The sequence below is a fragment of the Bombus bifarius genome, unplaced genomic scaffold (genome assembly GCF_011952205.1).
Source record: "Bombus bifarius isolate JDL3187 unplaced genomic scaffold, Bbif_JDL3187 scf7180000007973, whole genome shotgun sequence".
Lineage (NCBI taxonomy): Eukaryota > Metazoa > Arthropoda > Insecta > Hymenoptera > Apidae > Bombus > Bombus bifarius.
In genome coordinates, this window is record NW_022884359.1 from 5,104,447 (window position 1) to 5,124,315 (window position 19,869).

A 19,869-nucleotide genomic window follows, 5' to 3' on the forward strand; every position below is an offset into this window, starting at 1 on the left:
TAATATAATGTTTTTCTAGTCTAAAAATTACCACGATTATTAAAGATAATATATACTCCTGGGAAATTATAATTAAAATAATAGTAAATATAATAATATGTCAAACATATATGTCCTGTGTCCATGTGTATGAATGTAAAAAAGAGGAAAGGAGATAGGTAGAACGATAAAGGAACAGGGAGAGAAAAAGGAAGGAATAAAGCAAGCTGTGGTTCGCGCAAGAAAAAGAATTACAGATAACGAACGCAAATTCTAAACTTTGGCTAATGAGAAATGATACTTCGTGGAAACGAGAATGCGATATCGCTCCATCGATCGATCGGTGGTATCCGTCATCGCATTCTCCGATGATTTTCAAAATATTTCTGTGTATACATAGTACTAATTAAATTAAACCAAATTGATGTAAACTTTGATAAGGAAAGAGAAAACAGAAAAAGGAGACAAATGGGCAGTGGAAGAGGAAGTTTTCTGTACGAAACGGATGCGTTACGAATGCGCATGCGCGTAACGCGCGCGTGTTGTATGTGTACGCGATGGTCGGGCATATGACGATAATTCGCCATCGGTAAAAGAGAAAAACAAAAATCTGATTTCGTTTCGTTTTGTATCTTTTTTTTTTTCTGTTTTTACTTTTCGATTCTTACGGACAGCAGAGAGAGAAAGAACGAGAACGCAGAACAGAGGGGTTTCGAACTGTTTTTATCGTCTAACCGTTTCAGCCTTTTCTTCGTGTCTCAGGTATAAAACTAAACGGGCGATGAAGCCTTCGTGTAAAACTATACTCATATACTTTGTCTTCTCTATTGTGCTTAAGTGTAACAACCTCTTTTGCTATACATGCGTGTTTTATTACATTTTGTTTTTCATTTTTTTTTTTTTTTACTTCTTCGTTATTCTCCTTGTATACACGTATACACTCGGGAATTTTCGTGTGTATTTGTAAAATTGACAGAGACTCGATTGCGTTGTTATACATGAGACACTGATAACGGCGATGCTGTTCTCTTAACAACGAAACGTAACGCTGGTTAATTTTAACCGACGATCGTTAATTTTAATACGCATTTAAATATCGTCGATTAAGAGTTCCTCATATACTTCTTTTCCCCCGGTTTTCTTTCTTTTTTTTTCTTTTTTGTTTATTTTCCTTTCATTTCTTCTATCTCGTTTGTATTTGTATTTTTTTTCTTTTTTTTAATGATCTTCGTACGTCGATGTCGCGGTGGTCCGTTTTGGAATAGCTATATAATTATTATAAATATATTCATATGTGTATTGTGTCTCTGCGTGCGCGTCCGTGCATACGCACGCGTACACGCTCTTTGTGCGTGCGGATGCACACGCGCGTACACGTATACAATAGGTCCATGCGTTTTTTTTTCTTTTTGTTAATGCGCGTGTAATGCAAATGTGTGTGACAGTGACATAGTGTATACTAGGAATGTACATAGTGTACGTAGATATAATTAGGTTGTGTATAAAACGATGATACATACTATATTCATTACTCGTTTATATCAAACGACACATAATTATGATATCAATTTTTTTAGTCTCATTGTACGATGCGCACGGCGATCGGGCATCGTTCGCCAATAATAGGCTAGTCTTGTCCTGTCTTCTCATACAATGTCGATGTACCCCGGCGATCTTGTCGACGGTTTACAAGGTCGCGCGGCGTGAGATTACCATTACAAGAACCTCCAAATGAATGGCCATCAGTCTTTGAGACGTACGATTTGGCATACGCGCGATCTCTTCGTTAAACGAAAGAAGATAATAAAGAAAATATATATATATATATATATTAAACGAATCGACGATTTCGTCTAATAATAATCGTAAGAAGATAATCGTTAACCGTCTTGGTGCCTAGAAACGAAGGATAAGAGACGCGATGCAAAGACGGGCAGAACAAAACGCGTGAAACGTTTCCTTTTTTTTCAAAAGCATTCATGGCACCAACAGGGTTAACAAAAGTCCCATTGTAATTTGTACTCTCGCGAAGAAGATTCGTTTTTAAAAAGAACATGATCGCATCTCGATTAGAATAAAAGAGAAAAGAGACGTTGCGAAAAAGAAAAAAGAAAAAAAAAAAGACTAACGTTAAACTTGGTGTCCGTATGGACGGTAAAAAGAGTAGGTAATTTTTCCAAGGATCAATTGGCCGATAGAAAACAAAAATGAAACCGAAACAAAAAAATCAACGATCGGTTGAGAAAATTAAACAAACAAAAAGAAAAAAGAAATAGAAACATCGAACTCCTTTGTCTGAGTTTTTTTTTTTATCTTTCTTGACTTCCTTTTAAATTCGTTTGTTTCTTTTTGTTCAAAATGGCTCGATGTTGATCCTCAAAAACATGACCATCCATTCTGGACAATCCGCGTTGTTTATTAATATTAAATATTAATACTTCTAGTCGTATACTCTTGCTAGAGTAAAAATGGTCTTGTGCACCCCAGCTATGTTTCACCGGGACGTGCATAGGCAATACAAAGTGCTTCAGGCGCATATATTCTTGCGTTCTTGATATGCGATAGTACTAACCTAACAAAACTTGTCCTTACATTTCTCATTTGGTATGTCTTAGTCTTACTTTACTTAAAAAAGGAAATAGTAACAATAATAATAATAATAATAATAATATTAATAATAATATTAATAATAACATTAATAATAATATTAATAATAATATTAATAATAATGATGATGATGATGAAGATGATGATGACGACGATGATGATGATGATGATAATAATCAAATAATAATAATAATAATAATAATAATAATAATAATAATAATGATAATAATAGTAATAATAATAATGATGAACGACAGAGTAAGGGAGGGGATGAGGAAGAAAGAGATAGAGAGGATTGGAAAAGAGATTTAGAAAGATATATGAAATTCGAGGAGAGTTAAATTAATGAATGGGAGGATGAACAGATCTATATCATCGACGGTGTCCCATAGTTTACGAATAAAAATATCGAACGGTGCAAAGTTATCGTATAAAATTGATACTTATACGTGGTAAAATGGTCGGTTTAGAGCACTCGTAAAGTAATCAGAAAGATTATCCTCTGTTCTTGATTCTAACAGAGTTAAACAATACAATATATGTATATATATATATATATATATATATGTATACAATGTATATATATATATTTACTAAAAACAAAAAAGAAAAAGAGAAAAAAAAACAGAAAACGTAAAACAACTTGTTTTCATTTCGGAAAATACTAGTGATCCTCGTCGAACGTATAACGCTATTTCTCCGATGCTCATGGAGCAGTTAATCGTTTAAACATCATCTTTATCATTAATAGTCAGTCGATTTTAGAATTTCCTCTAGAGAAAAAGAGATATATATATATAATATTCTTTGCGTGCTCACGTCTCCACGCATTCGATCGCTCTATTTAACCTACGCTTCTGTATGTACACATTTCACAGTACCAGTTTTTTTTTTTTTTTCGTTTCAATTCTCTCCTGGTCGCTAACCCTCCTCTATGACACTGTGTGTTCTTCCTGTGCGTCCGGCTTTTTTTTCCCACAAATTACACCATTTTTTCCTCTGGATTACTTTACAAGTACCCTCTCTGCATAAGTCCTCTCAACACAACTAAGTCTTATATCGTCGAAAAATATCATATCGAGAATACCTCTACTATACTATTACTTCTTACTTAGTGTTTTTGTTTGTTTGTTTGTTTGTTTTTTGTCGCCTTCAGCGGACAGGAATACTCATATCTTTTCCCAGTCGAAACGTCTCATGTAGTACAGTTTAAATCGTGCGCACATGCAACTTTGTTTTTTTCGCTCTTTTTCGCGTCTAGTTACGCGTAGACACGACGCCAACGAACAATTTGTTTTTGTTACGAGTTTAAACGCAAGCTTTTCGCAAGTGTCTCGCAAGTAGGTGCGCACCAACAAGGCATCATCGATCGATCGGCCCAAAATAGTCGCATCGATATACCTTTTTCTTTTTTCTTTCTTTTATCTTCTCCGTTCTTATTTCCATTCGTTTCTTTCATCCCCGCTTTTGCAAAGCAATACGGATTTGAATGCGATTGCACGACGCTAAAAACAGCATGTCCCTTCTTTGTTTCCCCATTTCTGCTTTGCTTTTTCTTCCCTTTAAAATAGCGATTAAACGCACACCTTGTGGCAAATAATATTAATTTCAGGTCTTACTATTGCACCGATATTTACAATGGACGTTATACGTGTATTTCCTTTTTAAGTGATATTTGATATCGATCAGCAATCATTGCTTATATAAAAGCCATTTAAGACGTCAACAACTTAATTTATATATACATAAAAAAAAAGAAAATAAAAAATTTAAAAAAGGAAACAAAAAAGGAGGAAAACGATAATATACTTAAACGAGGTTTCTAAAAAAATATCATATATATATATGATGCGATAAATTGTATATTCTGTCGTAAATACAAAGTGAGAAAGGGAGTCAGAGAGAGAGAGAGAAAGAGAGAAAGAGAGAGAGAGAGAGAAAGAGAGAAAGAGAGACAGAGAGGGAGAGGGAGAGACAGAAAGTGAGCGAAAGAAACTAGGAAAATAGAATTGTACCGTTTCCTCCTTAACGGATCGAATCCCGATTTTTCTAACGTTCTATATATTTAACGAGGATTCCTTTAGCAGAAGATCGTCCTTGAAAAGGCATGCCTTGAAATGTACAAATCAAACCGTTCGAAACAGAAAACACAAGTGCGAAATTCGTCATTGGCCGATATGCTTCGACAAAAAATGATATATGCTACAAATTATAATCTCGGCGAATCGCATCTGTAAAACATTTCTAACGCTCGAACGATTTAAGGCTCCCGTTGCAAAAGTGTATTTTCAATATACCGCTGAAATATACGCTCGTGCAATGTTTGTTTAAAACGACGATCGCACGAGAAACATCTATTCTCGAAGAACTGTCACTCTGGGATCGCTATACTGACGGGTCTACGGGTGAATAATATTGTCGCTCTTTACGTGCTACCATACAGACACATGCGGCAGAAAATAGTCTAGGCATTCTTTTCGCGATACACCCTACATCGTTATTCAAAAGGAACTTCGATTGAACTTTATTACACGTTTCTTTCTTTCTTTCTTTCTTTCTTTCATTCATCTCTTTTCTTCATTCTTTCTTTTTTGTGTGTTTTTCCCTTTCTTTTTAGTCCTAGTTTTTCTGTTTCTCATTTTGTTTGTTCCTTGTCACGAAGGCCAAACACGATCTCGATAATCGCTACTGACTTTGGATTTAAAGCGAACCAATTTTGAAGTAACGAAGAACCGTATCGCTAGGTACTAACTCTTAAGAAGGAATCGTTCTCTAGTTTCGACGCACTCTGTTCGTTTTACTCGGAAAATATATGCGGCAGGCGTTGCTCCCGTGCAACGGGATAGAATCGAACCGGATCCAAAGGCAGGACCACCGAACACAACAAGCCCTTCGCTTCGCAAGCTCCTTCGTCGAAAATAAGTCGACTCTGCATTCAATATATCCTTCGATATAACTCTCGCTAATAACGTTTTCTTTCTTTTTTGTTTCCTGTTTACTCGCGACAGTTTCGCCTGCTGTCGACGCAACTCCAACCTATGCCACGACGACGATCGTACACGCGAGATTGTCTAAAGCTACATTTTTGCTGGCGTGGGCTGGCGTGCGTGGAGCGTCAACGAACGGGCCAAGGCTGCGACGACGACGTCACGACGACAAATAATTATTAACACGGACAGCGCGACGCGTTTCACCTTCTTCTTCATCTTCATTTTCTTCTACTTCAAATGAAAATTCGTGAGGAAGCGAGTAAACACGTTCGAATAGAATCTGCGAGGGCACAGCTCGGATCTGTAGTTAGCGCTCGGTGCACGGGGATTCGCCGGTTGCAGATAAGGCCTGAATAGTTAGGGTTTGCTGTTGTCGTTGTTCAACGACAACGGATCGGTGATCTTTTGCTGTTGTTGTTGTTGCTGTTGTTGCGTCACCTCGCTAACAGCGCCGCCACTCATCAGTTTCGCGTTGTTGTTCTCCGTGTTCGAAACTTTCGCGTACTCCCGTTTGCGGGGCATGCCTTCTGTTTTCACGATCGTGATATCCGGGTTGTTTTCGAGCACCGAGGTCGCTGGCTTTGGGACGGGCGTTGGTACCTCGATGTAGCCGCCTCCCTCTCTCTTGATGGGAGTCGAGGTTGTCGGTGTCGCTGTCGTGGCCGCGTTCGCGTTGATCTTCTGCAGGATATCGTTCACCGACTCGTTGTTCTCCGGAGTCTCGTTGTTGCCGTCGATGGCACCCGACGCAACGCTCAAGTCACCGGCCAGCGAAATCCTGTCTGGACCCTGTAGCGTTGACAAATAGGTTGCCAACGTGTGGACGGTCACGTTAAGGAACTCGGCTGCACGGAACAACGTGATCTCTTTCCTTCGTAGTTTGGCTAACACTTCCGCTGGCCCAGGTTCTGACCAAAAGTCCCTTACTCTGTAACACATTTTTATTATCGTGATTATTTCAAGCTTAAATTCTTGCCTGTTAAAGTAATTGAAAGAAAAAGGGAGAAGACGAGGAGGAAGAAAAAGTCTGCTTCGAACACAGCAGCGTAAAAATGAAGCCGACGAAAGCAGGTTAATGCACGATTTCACCTAGCACGCGTCTCAAATTTATTCCCAGGAAAATTTCTGTTTTCTTTCCTCGTACCTTCGTGTTCGCGATTTTCACGATTCGAAATGAAAACTCTCTCGAAAGGTAAAGAGTTACGAGGTTACGAGCGTGCGCGCGCGCGCTCTCGCTTTAAATACGATGCATAAACGCGATACGGTCATAAAGCACGAAGAAAGCAGTAACCGGTCGCGACAAAGGCAATCAAAAACCGTCAAGTCTGTTCTCCATTACCTATACGGATGTTTAAGGCAACCATAACTGTCGCGATATCTGCCGTAGAGGGTTCCGTAAGACACGCCAAGTATCTCGGCAGCAGTCTTCATTTCCAGTTCTTTGCTCTTAATGGCATCCATAACGCGTCGCGTGAACGGCTCCTCCCAGAACTCTTGGCGGCGTCCCGTCGTCAGGTAATCGTTCATCTTCACGACGTCTCGGAATTGCTCGGGGATCGATAGGTTCGTGGCGTTGGAATTCGAGGGAGTGGTAGGCGCTGCAGCAAAATCAAACCACGTTAAATTCTTCGCGCCTACCGAACAGGACGCGCACCTCTGCATAGAACGTGTGTCTGTGTAGTATCATCCTCCGGAGTAACGCCTAATCGCGACTACTTTTGTTCGATCGACCAAGTCACGTACCTTTCTTTTCCTGGTCGGATGCGTTGTCATCCTTCGACATGTACGATAGCTGCAAAGCACGACGATACACACAGCTTGTTAAAATATCATCGTAGGGCGTTACCAAAGCGATCGTATATCAAGTATGTAATGAAAAAGAAAAAAGAAATGAAGAAGCTATCCTTACCACCGGCAGTGGCGTTTCGTTATTTTCATTCATCATCATTTCGTCGTCCCAACTCTCGTGGTCACCGCCCTCGCTCATCATTTCCTCCTGGGAAATCGAGAACGTTTGAAATACACGCGTCAAAGAGATAACCGCTATGTAACTGTCGATTGCGATCGATGTGATGGAGAGATTAATTCCGATACGCCTCAATCTTTTTACGATATTTTACGAAATATTAGTTTCTCTCTGTATTTGGATTCTACGTTCAGTATGCTAATCGTTTCTTTATATCGTTGTTAATCAATTCTTAACCGCCGAGTCAAACGATCTTCATCGGTCGATGCTTAATTGTACGATAAATGGCTATCCATTTCAAAGCATAAAATATCTGTTACAAAATTCATAAGATGTGATGAAATTATCTTCCAATTATTTTTGGAAGAACGAAAGGCATGTCTGAGTCGGTATAAATATAAACAAAGAAAGGGAAAGACGAAGAACGTTTAGGATCGTTCAATCAACAGCGTGCGAAGATACTGGTTTGCAGTAACAAGGATTCAGCTCCAATATCTCAATTATATTTAGCAGAAGATAAAAAAAAAAAAAGAAAATGTAGCTCTCGTATTCATATTTGAATATTAATCGATCGCGAAATTGTAGCACGTTCGAAAAAGTCCGTAATTTGATTTTGACTGACTTTACATTGATTTCTGTCGGTTTATTCGAATTACTGGAAAGCAGAGCTTTGCCTCCTTGTTCTAGCAGTCTCTTCGTTTCATGGACATATTACGATAAATGGAACGCTAAAATGAACCATACTTGACGTACATTTCCGGTGATACATGTGATTTTCGGTGTGAAAACGTCGTGAGCCGAGGGTGGGTCGTCCAGAGGTGGACGCCCTCTGCGTCTTTGTTTCGGAGGTGGTGGTTCGTCGGCGTCACCTTCCCTGAGGACCGTCTCGACACCTGGAGTCGCCGCGCCGGGACTGTGACCGCTGTTTCCTAGATCATTTTGCGTGGAATCGCTACGCCAGCTCACCTCGGCCAGGCCCTTGATATGCAAATCCTCCGCGGTTTTCAGCAGGGACGACAATCTCGTCTGAAACATCGACGCATCGCGATTTTAATCAATCCAGCAAACAGGAACGAATCCCATCTTCAAAAGATGCACAGCTTTCTTTGTCGAAGAGGAAAGCTGCTCTTTGTCGTTTAATGCTTTCAGAGGTTGTCAGTCAGAGTTTTCGTCCGCGATTTCGATCGAGTTGGTAAAATTTCGAACCTTGTTTAAAGATATATTCAGAGAGTTGGTATCAAACACGCTTGTTTCTAAGAGTGGTACGTGCTTCAGGAGTTTCGCACCAATTTTCTGAAATGCCTTGTATGTATAGTAAAATAAAGAGACACGAAATCCGCGTAAGAAGAAGGGTACATGGTAGATATCCTCGATATTCTCCGACTAATCAAGGTAAGTAGAGTTCCCTCTCGTTTCGGCCGACGTTAAGCCTGAGTGGTTTAACCATTCCTGGCAAGAGTTACCAGCAGCAATATTTTTAACCGATCCGCTTTCAATATTTCCGCGGTGATTCCAGGAAACGAGCATAAATGGTATAATGTACGAAGCGCGTCGTTTCAGCGTTTTTGGCACGAGCTTCCACGTATTTTCTTGTTCTCGCGTGGAATGTTCCCGGAAGTTCCTTCGTCCAAGTCTACAGGGTAGCACGTCTACAGGGTGTGTCAGAAAATTGTTGTCGAACTTTAGGCTGATGCGAAATGCAAACCGATCGACTTCCAAAATTCTAGTCGATTTTTTCAATTTCGTAAAATGGACACGGAATTCAGCTTCAACAGGCTCGGAAAAATAAAACAATAGCGTTTGCCACATCATCGATTTATCTTTGTTATTTAATTAACGGAATCGATCGATCTGGCTTCTGGACGAATTCTGAAATTTCCCACTCGATTTTCTGGAACACCCTTTACAGTATACAGATATAGGTATAAGAGAGGAGTCGAACGCGGTCAGAAATTCGTCCAGCTGCAGAGCTAAGTAAATCTAATTACCTCTGCTCCGTTCGTTCTCGAAAAGCCGTAGGAAAAAGCGATCGCGCGGCACAAGTAAAAATTAGTAATTCCATTAATCCTGGCCGCTTCAATTTGCCCTGTCCGGGGCATACTCGTAGCAGCCGAATCTGTTCGATCGAAAGCCGGGATTCGAGGCAGCGAATAATGAATCGGATCGCCGCGGCTACGAGACAGAGAAGGAAAAATCCGATATAACGTTTTGTATCGGGCCAACTGGACGCCTCGCTGGAATAGGTCCGATTATTATTTGCCAATTTTCGCTGCGATAATAACAGAGCGACCGAGAGAATGCTAAATAATATGAGAACTTTCTACAAACGGTTCTCCGCGGCTTTCTATCAGCCACGAACGGAATTGGAAAAATGCTTATGTGGGTCAGCGTCTCCGGCAGCGGATAATGTGTATTTCAGAAACGACCGTCACCACCATAGGCGCCATTCCCGCTTTCGTTTCAGCTTGCCTGGCGCTGAAAAAAACACGCGCACGGCCCCGACCTCGCGCAAATCCGATCGACGACAGCCAAAGCTCATTTACCGACCACGATCGAACAACTTCGATGCGCCCCGCGTTCCACACGCCGTGCACAGATTTTCACCAGAGCCGGATTTTTGCAGGCAAAACGTGGCCAAGCCGGAGAAAGCTCTCGCGAACCCAACCGCCTGATCACGACTAGAAACACGGAAGAACGAGAACCCGTTGCTGTTGTCGGGATCCTCTTTCCAACCTGGATCCGATTCTTATCCAGCTACACGCGTTTCACCTCGCACGAGCACGAGACACGTGAAACGGTACACGTCCGTGTTTCTTCGGTATTCGATGGTACCTTGCTTTTCTTAGGGACGATGTCGACGAGCAATTGAAATAGCAGAGAGAAATTAAGGTCCCGCGATAAGGTTGGGATTTCGAATGGAATTTATCGAGGAATTGGGTCAAATTTTCTACGCTTGCTTTTTCTTTCGGATTCTTTGTCCGACCTCTTACACCGAGAGAAACAGATACCATCGCTCGTAAGTGTGTTGTTAGGATTATTTACGACCCGGGCGTATTTTTTTATCGTTAGAAAATTTCTCGAGTTTGAAGGTGGAATGGAAGAGCCGTCATTTAGGTAGAAGGATTTTTTGGAAACATCGAATGAGCGTGTGAGATCAATTTTTGTCCGCATAGCGCTTTCTTAATTGCGTTTGTGAAAATATACAATCTCATTCTCCTTTTCTCAATCTCGTTATCTACTGTCTTGTTTCCTATCTCCTTGAATATTTTCATTAAATTAAAATAATTGAATAAATACAGAAATCAGATAGTTGCGTCAATGCTCAATTACCGCGAGTTTAGTAATTAAGTTGCGGATAATTAAAATGACGTAAGACACGCGCGTCGGTAGAAGCGAACGTGTTAACAGACCGGTGTGTCCATTGGTCGACGCCGGTTTATCGTTTCCCTACGAGTAGCGAGTAAACGATGCAGAGCAATGCCGTTTTCCACCGCGCGTGTTTCCCGTTTCTTGTCAAGCGATAGTTCAAACAACCAACGCACTTGCACACGAACATACACCGAGATTAAAATAGGATCAGCGTAGAATACGAAAAACCTGGTCGATCGTTAATTAGGCGGCGGTGTAATAGGACCATCGATTGGATTTTCATCGCGACGGTTTTCACCGATGACAAAGTGGTTCTTCTTCTCTTTTGTTCGATTACCACGCGGAGAGAAGAAGACGAGCACGAGAAGAAACGATTGACCGCGCTCGGCAAAACAAATTGCATCTTCGGGAGGATTTTTGCTCGCAGGGATTAATGGGAAGTTCGGGTCGCTTTGAAGCGCGGCATTCTCGAACCTCGAAGAGCCAGAAGTCTTCAATTATTAATAAATTGAGGCCAGCCGCGTTCCCGCGCCGTTCCCCGCGACATTTTTCCCTCCGTCAGCGGCATACAAGTGTCCTCGTAAATGTCCACGATGTAAATAAGTCGTCAATCGAGTCTGAAGAGAGGCGAAAGAGCTACGTTCCGCGGCCTTTATTTCTTTAATCAGTTTTCATTTGGAGCAGCGCCGCTCGTTGAAAAAGCCCGATCAACGTTTCACAAACGACTTCGTCCAACTCTCTTCCCGTGTACGATAAGCGTCCGGATATTTGGCCACGCTTGATCCATAGCAGCGGCCATACATCGGAACAGGTGTATTTTTACAAATCGATCAATGCTACTCAACGTCGATTCTTGAAATTAGTCGAAATATAGCGATGCTCGGTATCGTATCAACTGAAACATCTCGTAACGACGAAGTAAAAAATATTAAAAAAAGCTTCTCTCGTTCTATTAATTGGACGGCAGGGAATGATCGTTGGTAACGAAAAGAGGGCTGACTCGAATCGCAGTGGGCCAATTCGTGGCCATTTATCCGATCGATACGATTACATATTAAAAGATATATTTAGATGACGAAATGCTTTGTAGTACTTACGTGATCAATGTTAATCTCTCCCTTGTACATGAACTCGACGAGCACTTTGATGTCTGAGAATTTCACGTCCCGCATTATCACAATGGGATCCTTCTCTTCGTACTGAGACAGGATCGTGTCAAAGTACGTGCTGCACGCTGATAGAACTACCTGCGAAAACAAAAGCGAAAGGGCGCGTTAATGAAGGGACTAAACGATCCGTCGAAAGTTTCGACGCTTGCAAATCGACCATTAAAACGAGGCAAACCGGTTACGCGCGGGGAACGTGACCGACAAACGCGTCCTTGACAAATATTCGAGTTCAATGGACAGGAGAATATGAAGAACGAAGAAAATTGAGGACCACAGCGAAAGTTAATTCATAGGTCCGGATAAGGGCACGCGACGCCGCGTCGCTCTTCATTAATTACCCCGAAAATTGGCACGCCGCACGTGAGCTGTTATTCCGCGCGCACACCGACATACGCTGGCATACACAGAGGTACGCACACGTAACGTACGTGAAAGCACACACATATATCCCCTTGTTCGTAAGTACCATGAAAGTATCATAAGTATTACGACAGAAAGTGTAATTAACATTAGAAATGACTAGGAAATTTAATTCGTTCGAGAGGTTTAACGCGTGTCGGATTTTTCTAACGGCATTTAAACTAAAAATCTGCCGAGATTAATTCGATACAAAATTATATAATTATTATAATTTACTGTATTGTTATAAATTTGGTAGAAAATAATCGCTTCTTCGATACTCTGGATCAATTGTACCGTTTCGTATGAAAGCAGCAGGTGTTCCGGTATCTATACTTATGAATGGGAGTGAACGTAAGATATACGCGGATACGCATACGTAGGAACGATGACGATGCCAATGAACAGATCACGGAGATGATCGAATTCTTAAGCGGCGCTTCCGAACAGTGCCGATAAAATATGTATTTCCGCTTGGACGCCCAAGCCAGCTATTATGCGCAGATCTGTCATGAAAGTCAATGAAGCACTCGACGAACAAGCTACTCTCTCGTTCTCTGACCGCCGTGATTTTTTTCTTAGAGCTAAAGCTTGTTACACACTTGCCTGAACTTAACGCTTTCCACTCGGATCCCTGGAAAGGAAAAAAAAAAAAAGGAAAAAGAGAAGGAAACACGTGTTTCACGCTCAAGTTGCACACGTGCTCATCACGTAATATCTACCATGGCACGATACATCGTTGTGCACGTAGTTTTATTATCTGTTCTCCGAAGGTTTAAGCCTCTCTGTTTAACATAAAATTAGAATTAAAATCAAAACGTACGATACGAGGCAGGATCTTTCGAGTATGAACTCGATCGTACGGAACACAGAACAGGACACGTTTCGGTCGACACGTTGGTGTTGATCTCTCCTAATTGAAGTGGAAACGGAGACAGGTGAACCGAGCTGTAGCGAACTGGAGCAATCTTAATAGACGAAACCGAATCGAAAGGGAACCGTGTTAAATTGAATCGAATCGATATCGAAAGCCTTGAGAACTGAAACGCGCTTGGATCTAGGTCACGGATCGGTTTAGACACGGAAACACAGCCAAGAATCAGCTTAAGATCGATTGGACGAGTGCGGAGCGGGCTTAAAGCGATTCAAGAACAGCTTCGCACGCCTACGTATTTAGCACCGTTGAACAACCGGTATTTCTGTCAATCGTAATTTTATTTGTTGACACGTCGTTTATAAACGACACATCCTCCGTCAGTATCCTGTCTACCGGTTCTATCGTAATTTTCTCGCGTCGCGTCGCTCTTTCCTTTTCTCGTACGTTAATCTGGTTATCGCGAAATATAGAAGATATAATCTTGTAAGCGATGTGTCGCTGGAAAAATTGATTTGCCAGTTTCAATTTAAAAGATCGCCATCCAGCTTTTCGCGTAACGAACGCACAACGCAGTGCTTAGTTTAAAAGATATCGATATCGCCATTATGTAGAATATAAATTGTTTTCAATCTGCGGAAAATTTATTACCCTCGCTGCCGTTCATTAACTTGTTTGTTGTCCGAGATTAAACCCGGTATATATCGTTTTCCATTCGACGATGCAAATCAGCCTGGCTTAGCCTAGATTTGTCACGTATCATCGATACTTTCAGACCTGTCAAACGCATTTAGCGCGTTTCATCGCGGATCATCCGCCAGCGCCGGGAAAAATTACTTTCTCCGGCGCTCTCGCAAGAAATCGATGCTTTTTCGATTCTCCCGCAGTTTCAAACGAACGAAACGTGCCTGGATGCAACAAGTCACGCGTTACAGGAAGAATACATTTCGTTCCGATTATCCTTGCAATTTCCCTCGGACTAGACGCGAAGATTCTTTCGAAATTCCACGTTCGAGAAATCACGACGAGTTACGCGAAAGATTCCTTAGAATCGGCGGAAACTATTTCGCTGCAAGTTTACATTTGCCTTTTTGCCGATAAAATGTTGCGTTATAAAAGCGGCGTATTAAAACTGTAACAAAGGTTAAAATGAATATTTTAAACGAAAGGAATTATTTCCAATCTGTTCTTTACTCGATCACGAGTTCTAATTGTCAACCGAACGGGACACGAGCGTACGTACGATTTTCCCTTCGAATTTGCATTTTATTTCGCGAAACGTAAACCCACCGTAAATCGTGTCCCCCTATGTTTTCTTTTTTTTACTGCTTCCTTTTTTTTTTTCGTTCGCCTCTTTTCGCTTTCTCTTTGTCGCTCGAGCATGGTTTCTATCGACTCCCGTATACCAGAGCGTTCGCGTAATTCCTTGAAAATTATTCTGCGAAATAACAATAGAATTTTACATGCAAGTAAAAAGAGGCAACTGAATACGTATTAATTCGTACCACGGTGTATTGTTGCATCGCAAAAGCCCCCGTTTCGTTTTGGTTGAGAATTATTTATTCCTTAACCCTTTAACCGGGGCTATACAGGTGCGAGGGAGAGACAGAACGAGAGAGAGAAAGAGAATTATCATGAATATCCTCCTTCCCTTTTCTTCGTTTCTTTGTTGTTTGGCTTTTCGTTTTTGTTCGCGGAAACAAATGTTTGCCAACTATGAGCCGCATTATGGTTAGAGCGACGTGTATTATCGAAAACGTTGTCTGACAATTCCGCGTATCAAATTGTCCGATTTTTCACAACGTGCCCGAAACAATTCAACCAATTGCAAACGTCGAATTTGATTGCCGGTTACAGAAAGAACGTCGGATATTGCGCTTTTCCCTGGAAATAATTGCTCAGTTAAAGCGTTAATCGTTTCATACATCAAACAATTTTCCGTCAAAAGGAACCTCGAATATCCTGGCCCGCTCTTTGAAAATTGTCATTGCAACATTGATCACTCCACACGCGCAAATCGTTTTTAATCATAACGAGCATCAAATATCCTATTATTCTCGGAGGGGGAAAAAAGGCATTTTGCGCTGGTATGTATCGAAATGAAAATCGGTACCAAAAATATCTACGTTCCAAGCTCGCGTTCGTAAACAATTAATTACTTCGTACCAAAGGATGTAGAAATCTGGTCTCCCTTGCACCATCGTTTGCCGACTAATATCGGTGAATTTACAAATTACACACTGTCTTTCACAATCTCGTAGTCCTTTGCGCGAAGTAAAGTAATCAGTTAACTCGAAGATTGCAAGGGAAGAATTTTTCGTTTTTTAATGCTTCTTATTTAGCTTACTTTCCTGTTTCTTTGTTTGTTTGTTTGTCTGTCCTTAGTGAAATTTGATAAGCGGGATTTCACTCATTTTGCCGACCAGCTAGAAAGCTGAAATTTCGAACACGCTTTCATTTCCAATGACAAGACAAAATAATTTAAAAAAATTGACAACATTTTTTAATGGTTTTTATTTAGCTTACTTTTCCGCCTGTTTGTTCGAGTGGAATTTTTTAAAGCGAAATTTCACCCACTTACCGACCAACTAGAAAGCTTAACTTTGGAAACATGTTCATTTTTAATGCCAACAAGATATACGATATAATACTTTTCGGTTTGTTTGTTTGTCTATCTGAGTGAAATTTCACTCACCTCGCGAACAGCTAGAAAGCTTAACTTTGGAAACATGCTCATTTTTGACGATAATACGATACGATTTAAAAAAAACTGACAAGTTTTTTTCCGCCTACCTCTCAGTTTGTTTGTTTGTCTGTCTGTCTCTGGGTGGAATTTTGTAAGCGAAATTTCACTCACTTCCCGAACAGCTAGAAAGCTAGAAATTTTAAAGATTAGAAAGCAAAGAATAAGATGCGCAAATTTCAAAAACTACAAAAGATTGGATTTTATTTTAAGACAACCTAGAAAGAAGAAAATAATTTTCCTAATCAGCTATCGTTGAATAAGTAATCGATCGTAATGATAATATACAAGGAAACCTGTATCACGTTGAACGTTCACGGTAACCTTACGCCAGGATTTCGTCCAATTGTTCAACTCGTATTATTAAAAATATAAACCTAGCGTGCTCGTGTTAGTTCAGCTCCAAAGTTTTCAGAATTTTTACGCTTTCAAAGACCCTCTATTTGATTAGATAAAAATCGCGGATTCAGTCAAATACTCTTTCTACTTGATAATCGTTAGGGAATTGTCATCCTTGGCATCGTTTGGAAATTCCTTTATCCGAAAACTTCATCCAAGAGAACGGAAGAGAGAACCAATTTACCGATGCTGGTACCTAACTCGTAATTTATGACTCGCAAAATTTTGTCGATGGTTACGCATTAATCGAACGCCACCTAAAAAAAGATTCTGGTGATAATTTTGTAAAAGACACTCCGTGTCAGATGGCATCGATAGATATTATCGACGGTTTAATAAAATTTCCGAACATTTGCTAGAAGGAGGACGTGGTAGGACGCAGACTGGTAGCAGGATCAAAGTATCGTGGAAAGGCCGGAGAAGCCGCGAAACATCTGGAAGCAGCTGCGTTTCTCGATTCGTCTGGCGCGCGGCGAGCGTATCGCGATCGCGGAAGAATAGTTTTTCCCATGGAAGGAGCCGAGGAACTCTCAGGTACGAAAGAGTGTCTGGCTCTCGGCCCCGCCCAGTCAATAGCCTGAATATTTAATGTTAGAAGTTCCGTATTGATTTTCGCGATTTTTACGTCTCCGCAAATAAGGCCGTAAAAGACCTTACGCCGCCGTGTCTGTTTCTTAGTGTACGTACGTATACAGTTTCCTTGCAAACGCACACACGTGTACACAAACGTGTACAACACAGGCGCAAACCTATACACAAACATTCACGCGCGCGTATAAACGCATATACACGAGCGCGAAGCAGATCAAGTGGGGAGGGGGGAGAGAAAGACCAAGAGAGAACGAGAGAGAAGAGAGAGAAGACAGAGAGAGAGAGAGAGAGAGAGACGCGCGTTACTTTTCAGTGCCAGCTATATAACGCTTTTTATTATGCCGAGCCGCTTTTATGGGGAAATACTGCGATGAAAAAAGAGGAAGACGTCGAGACGCGCGGGGGAGGAAGGAAAGGGCAGAAGAAGAAAGAAATTGCACTGCCCGGGTTTCATATCGAGTCATTACGATCCCCGGGCACTTTCACCCCCCTCCCCCTCTGCCGCCACGTCCCGACGTCGAACCCGCGCCTACCCACCCCACGCACCCACCCATCCCAGTTGCAGACCCCTCCTTACCCACCCCTCCTCATACCACCTCATCCCTCTTCGCCCTTCCTCGTTTCCGCCGCCCACGACGTCTTCTCTGACATTAAACTTTTTATCGTGCATAACGGGGTGCTTCGTCTTTCGCCCGGGAATATAAAAAAAAAATAGCAATAAAAAATAAAAGAAAGAAAGAGAAAAGGAAGGAGAAAGGAGGATGGGTGGCCTGGAGAAAGGAAGGAGGAGGAGGAGGACGACGACGACGAGGAGGAGGAGGAGGAAGAGGAGGATGGGGTAGGAGGACAAGGGGTGGGTAGGAAAGAGGAGGACGAAAGGAGGATATAAATGGACGGGGCCGATGGTGAGCGACCCCTTCCTCGGAGACGGGGGTGCGCCGCGTCGAATTTGTCGATTCGCCGGTTTTCTCTCCCCGGCGTAAAAGCTTGGCAGACGCAATCGATTGTACCTACGTGTGCACACCCCCGTGGGGCTGACGCGGACCCGACCGAGGGGGGTGGTGGCAAAGAAGCACGGAATGATAGCCGACGTATCGTTGTTGATGTTAACGCTGCCTTACGGTTATTTATTGATATGCGCGGCCTCGTTGCCTCGCTGCAATAACGCCACGTCGCGTCGGCACGGGCCGCGAGACGCGACTGTCTTTCGCGATCGTTGCGAATTTTTCACCCCTTTTTGGTCGTTTTGCCTTTGCCATTCGCCGTCTCCACCAGCCAACCTTCGCACAAGCTCTTTCGGCGTTCTCGTGTCGCCTGCAAATTGCCACGGACTTTCGAGAAAGAACACGAGGCTTCCGTTCGAAGAGACTGTATAGTTAGCTTTTTTTCTAGCAGCCCAACCTTTGGAGACTTCAACGCCTCCTTCGAAACACACAACGAACGCTTTCATTTTGACGAAAAGCAAAAGACATATCTCACACGCGGAGTAGACTTTTGCTTAACTGGCTTTTACGGCACTGAATCTCTCTGGTCGAACAATCGAAAATATATATCGACTATCGTTTACCGGTCGACGGATCAACAAACACGCGACAACGGACCGTGTCGATGATTTTTCTGCTGGTCGATCGTTCTGCTCTCGACGAAAATGCGATCGGTTTAAAGCAGGACCGGCTAACCGACGGTGTACACAGTTTGCCGTATTTCAGCGGCAACGCGAAATAATGGAAACGCGTGTCGAAAGAGCACGAAACCTGTTCAAGTAATATTTAGAAAGCGAAGGTTCGCTTTTGCGACTCGTTCATTGTCATTACCAATGCAGGAAAAATAATAAATGCGAACGCTGCTTCACCGTGTAATCCATATTATTGCCGTTTAACGTCTGAGAAAGCGTAACCGAGACGTTTTCTACTTTTGACGTGCACGTCGCAAGCACGTGGCAAACGAGTCGATGATTCTCCAACGAGTAATTCTATCGGTTAAATATCCCGCTCAATGTTTCCACTAAAATATTCAAATACCGTGGAACGGTGGACAAAGAGCCAGAGAAAGTTAGTCGGTGTGTTCGCGTTTGGAGGGTTGGATCGTCGAAGGAGGGTGGCCGAAGAAGAAGACGTAGTTTTTGATCGAGCGACGAAATATGACGCACGGTTTGTGGCTGTCGTCCGACGCAGGGGGCATTCGCTCGCTACGAAGTTCATTAGAAAAACGAGATTACCGGCCTCTGCCTGTAGTTACGTAATTCGATCGATAGTTCAGGCGTTTCCCGTTTCTGGCGACCGACGAGCAGAAGCAAAAGGGGAGAGATACTGGAACAGACAGCGCAGGAGGAAAACGAAACGGAAGGGTAAAAAGGAATTTGCGGCCGCGACGGAGGTAGGTGCGCCCTTGAAAAAGGGACTCGCAGCCAAAAAATCGAATCTGCGTCTTCGAAACGCGTGCACGACGGCACGTTTCGTTTCGTAATATCGGGCAGCGGGAGGAAAGTGTAGGGAGAGAGAGAGAGAGAAAAGAAAAAATACCGACAAGCTGCTGGAAGAGATCGGAGCAACGAAATTAAATCCGATTTTCGTGCATCTCCTCCGCACACTTTTCTTTTTTTCCACTTTTCCAAACTAATCTCACGTTTCGTTAAAACCATTGCACGAAAGAGGTTAACGAGCCTGTAACTGAACGTTTCGAAGTTAAGAGGACTTTTATAAAACAAGGTAAACGGTCTAGACAAGCCTCCAGCGGAGCTGCTGTCGAATTTTCCGCGAGAAGGAAATAAAGAAAAAAAAGAA

The 19,869-nt window shown here is 42.2% G+C and overlaps 1 protein-coding gene across 7 annotated transcripts in view; it reads right to left on the bottom strand.

Moving 5' to 3' along the window:
- Positions 1 to 5,184: 5,184 nt before the first annotated feature.
- The window catches only part of LOC117216814, a 75,723-nt gene continuing 61,038 nt past the window's right edge, over positions 5,185 to 19,869 (bottom strand). For 6 of the 7 annotated variants that reach the window (XM_033463863.1, XM_033463866.1, XM_033463869.1 and 3 more), the window contains 6 exons: positions 12,009 to 12,158; positions 8,287 to 8,568; positions 7,486 to 7,572; positions 7,320 to 7,368; positions 6,916 to 7,174; positions 5,185 to 6,504 (listed from right to left, as the gene is read on the bottom strand). In XM_033463863.1, coding sequence (XP_033319754.1) covers positions 5,934 to 6,504; positions 6,916 to 7,174; positions 7,320 to 7,368; positions 7,486 to 7,572; positions 8,287 to 8,568; positions 12,009 to 12,158 — 1,398 coding nt within the window. In that variant the 3' untranslated portion in view covers positions 5,185 to 5,933. The remainder of the gene's footprint in view (positions 6,505 to 6,915; positions 7,175 to 7,319; positions 7,369 to 7,485; positions 7,573 to 8,286; positions 8,569 to 12,008; positions 12,159 to 19,869) is intronic. The other variant, XM_033463870.1, reaches the window with a different exon arrangement.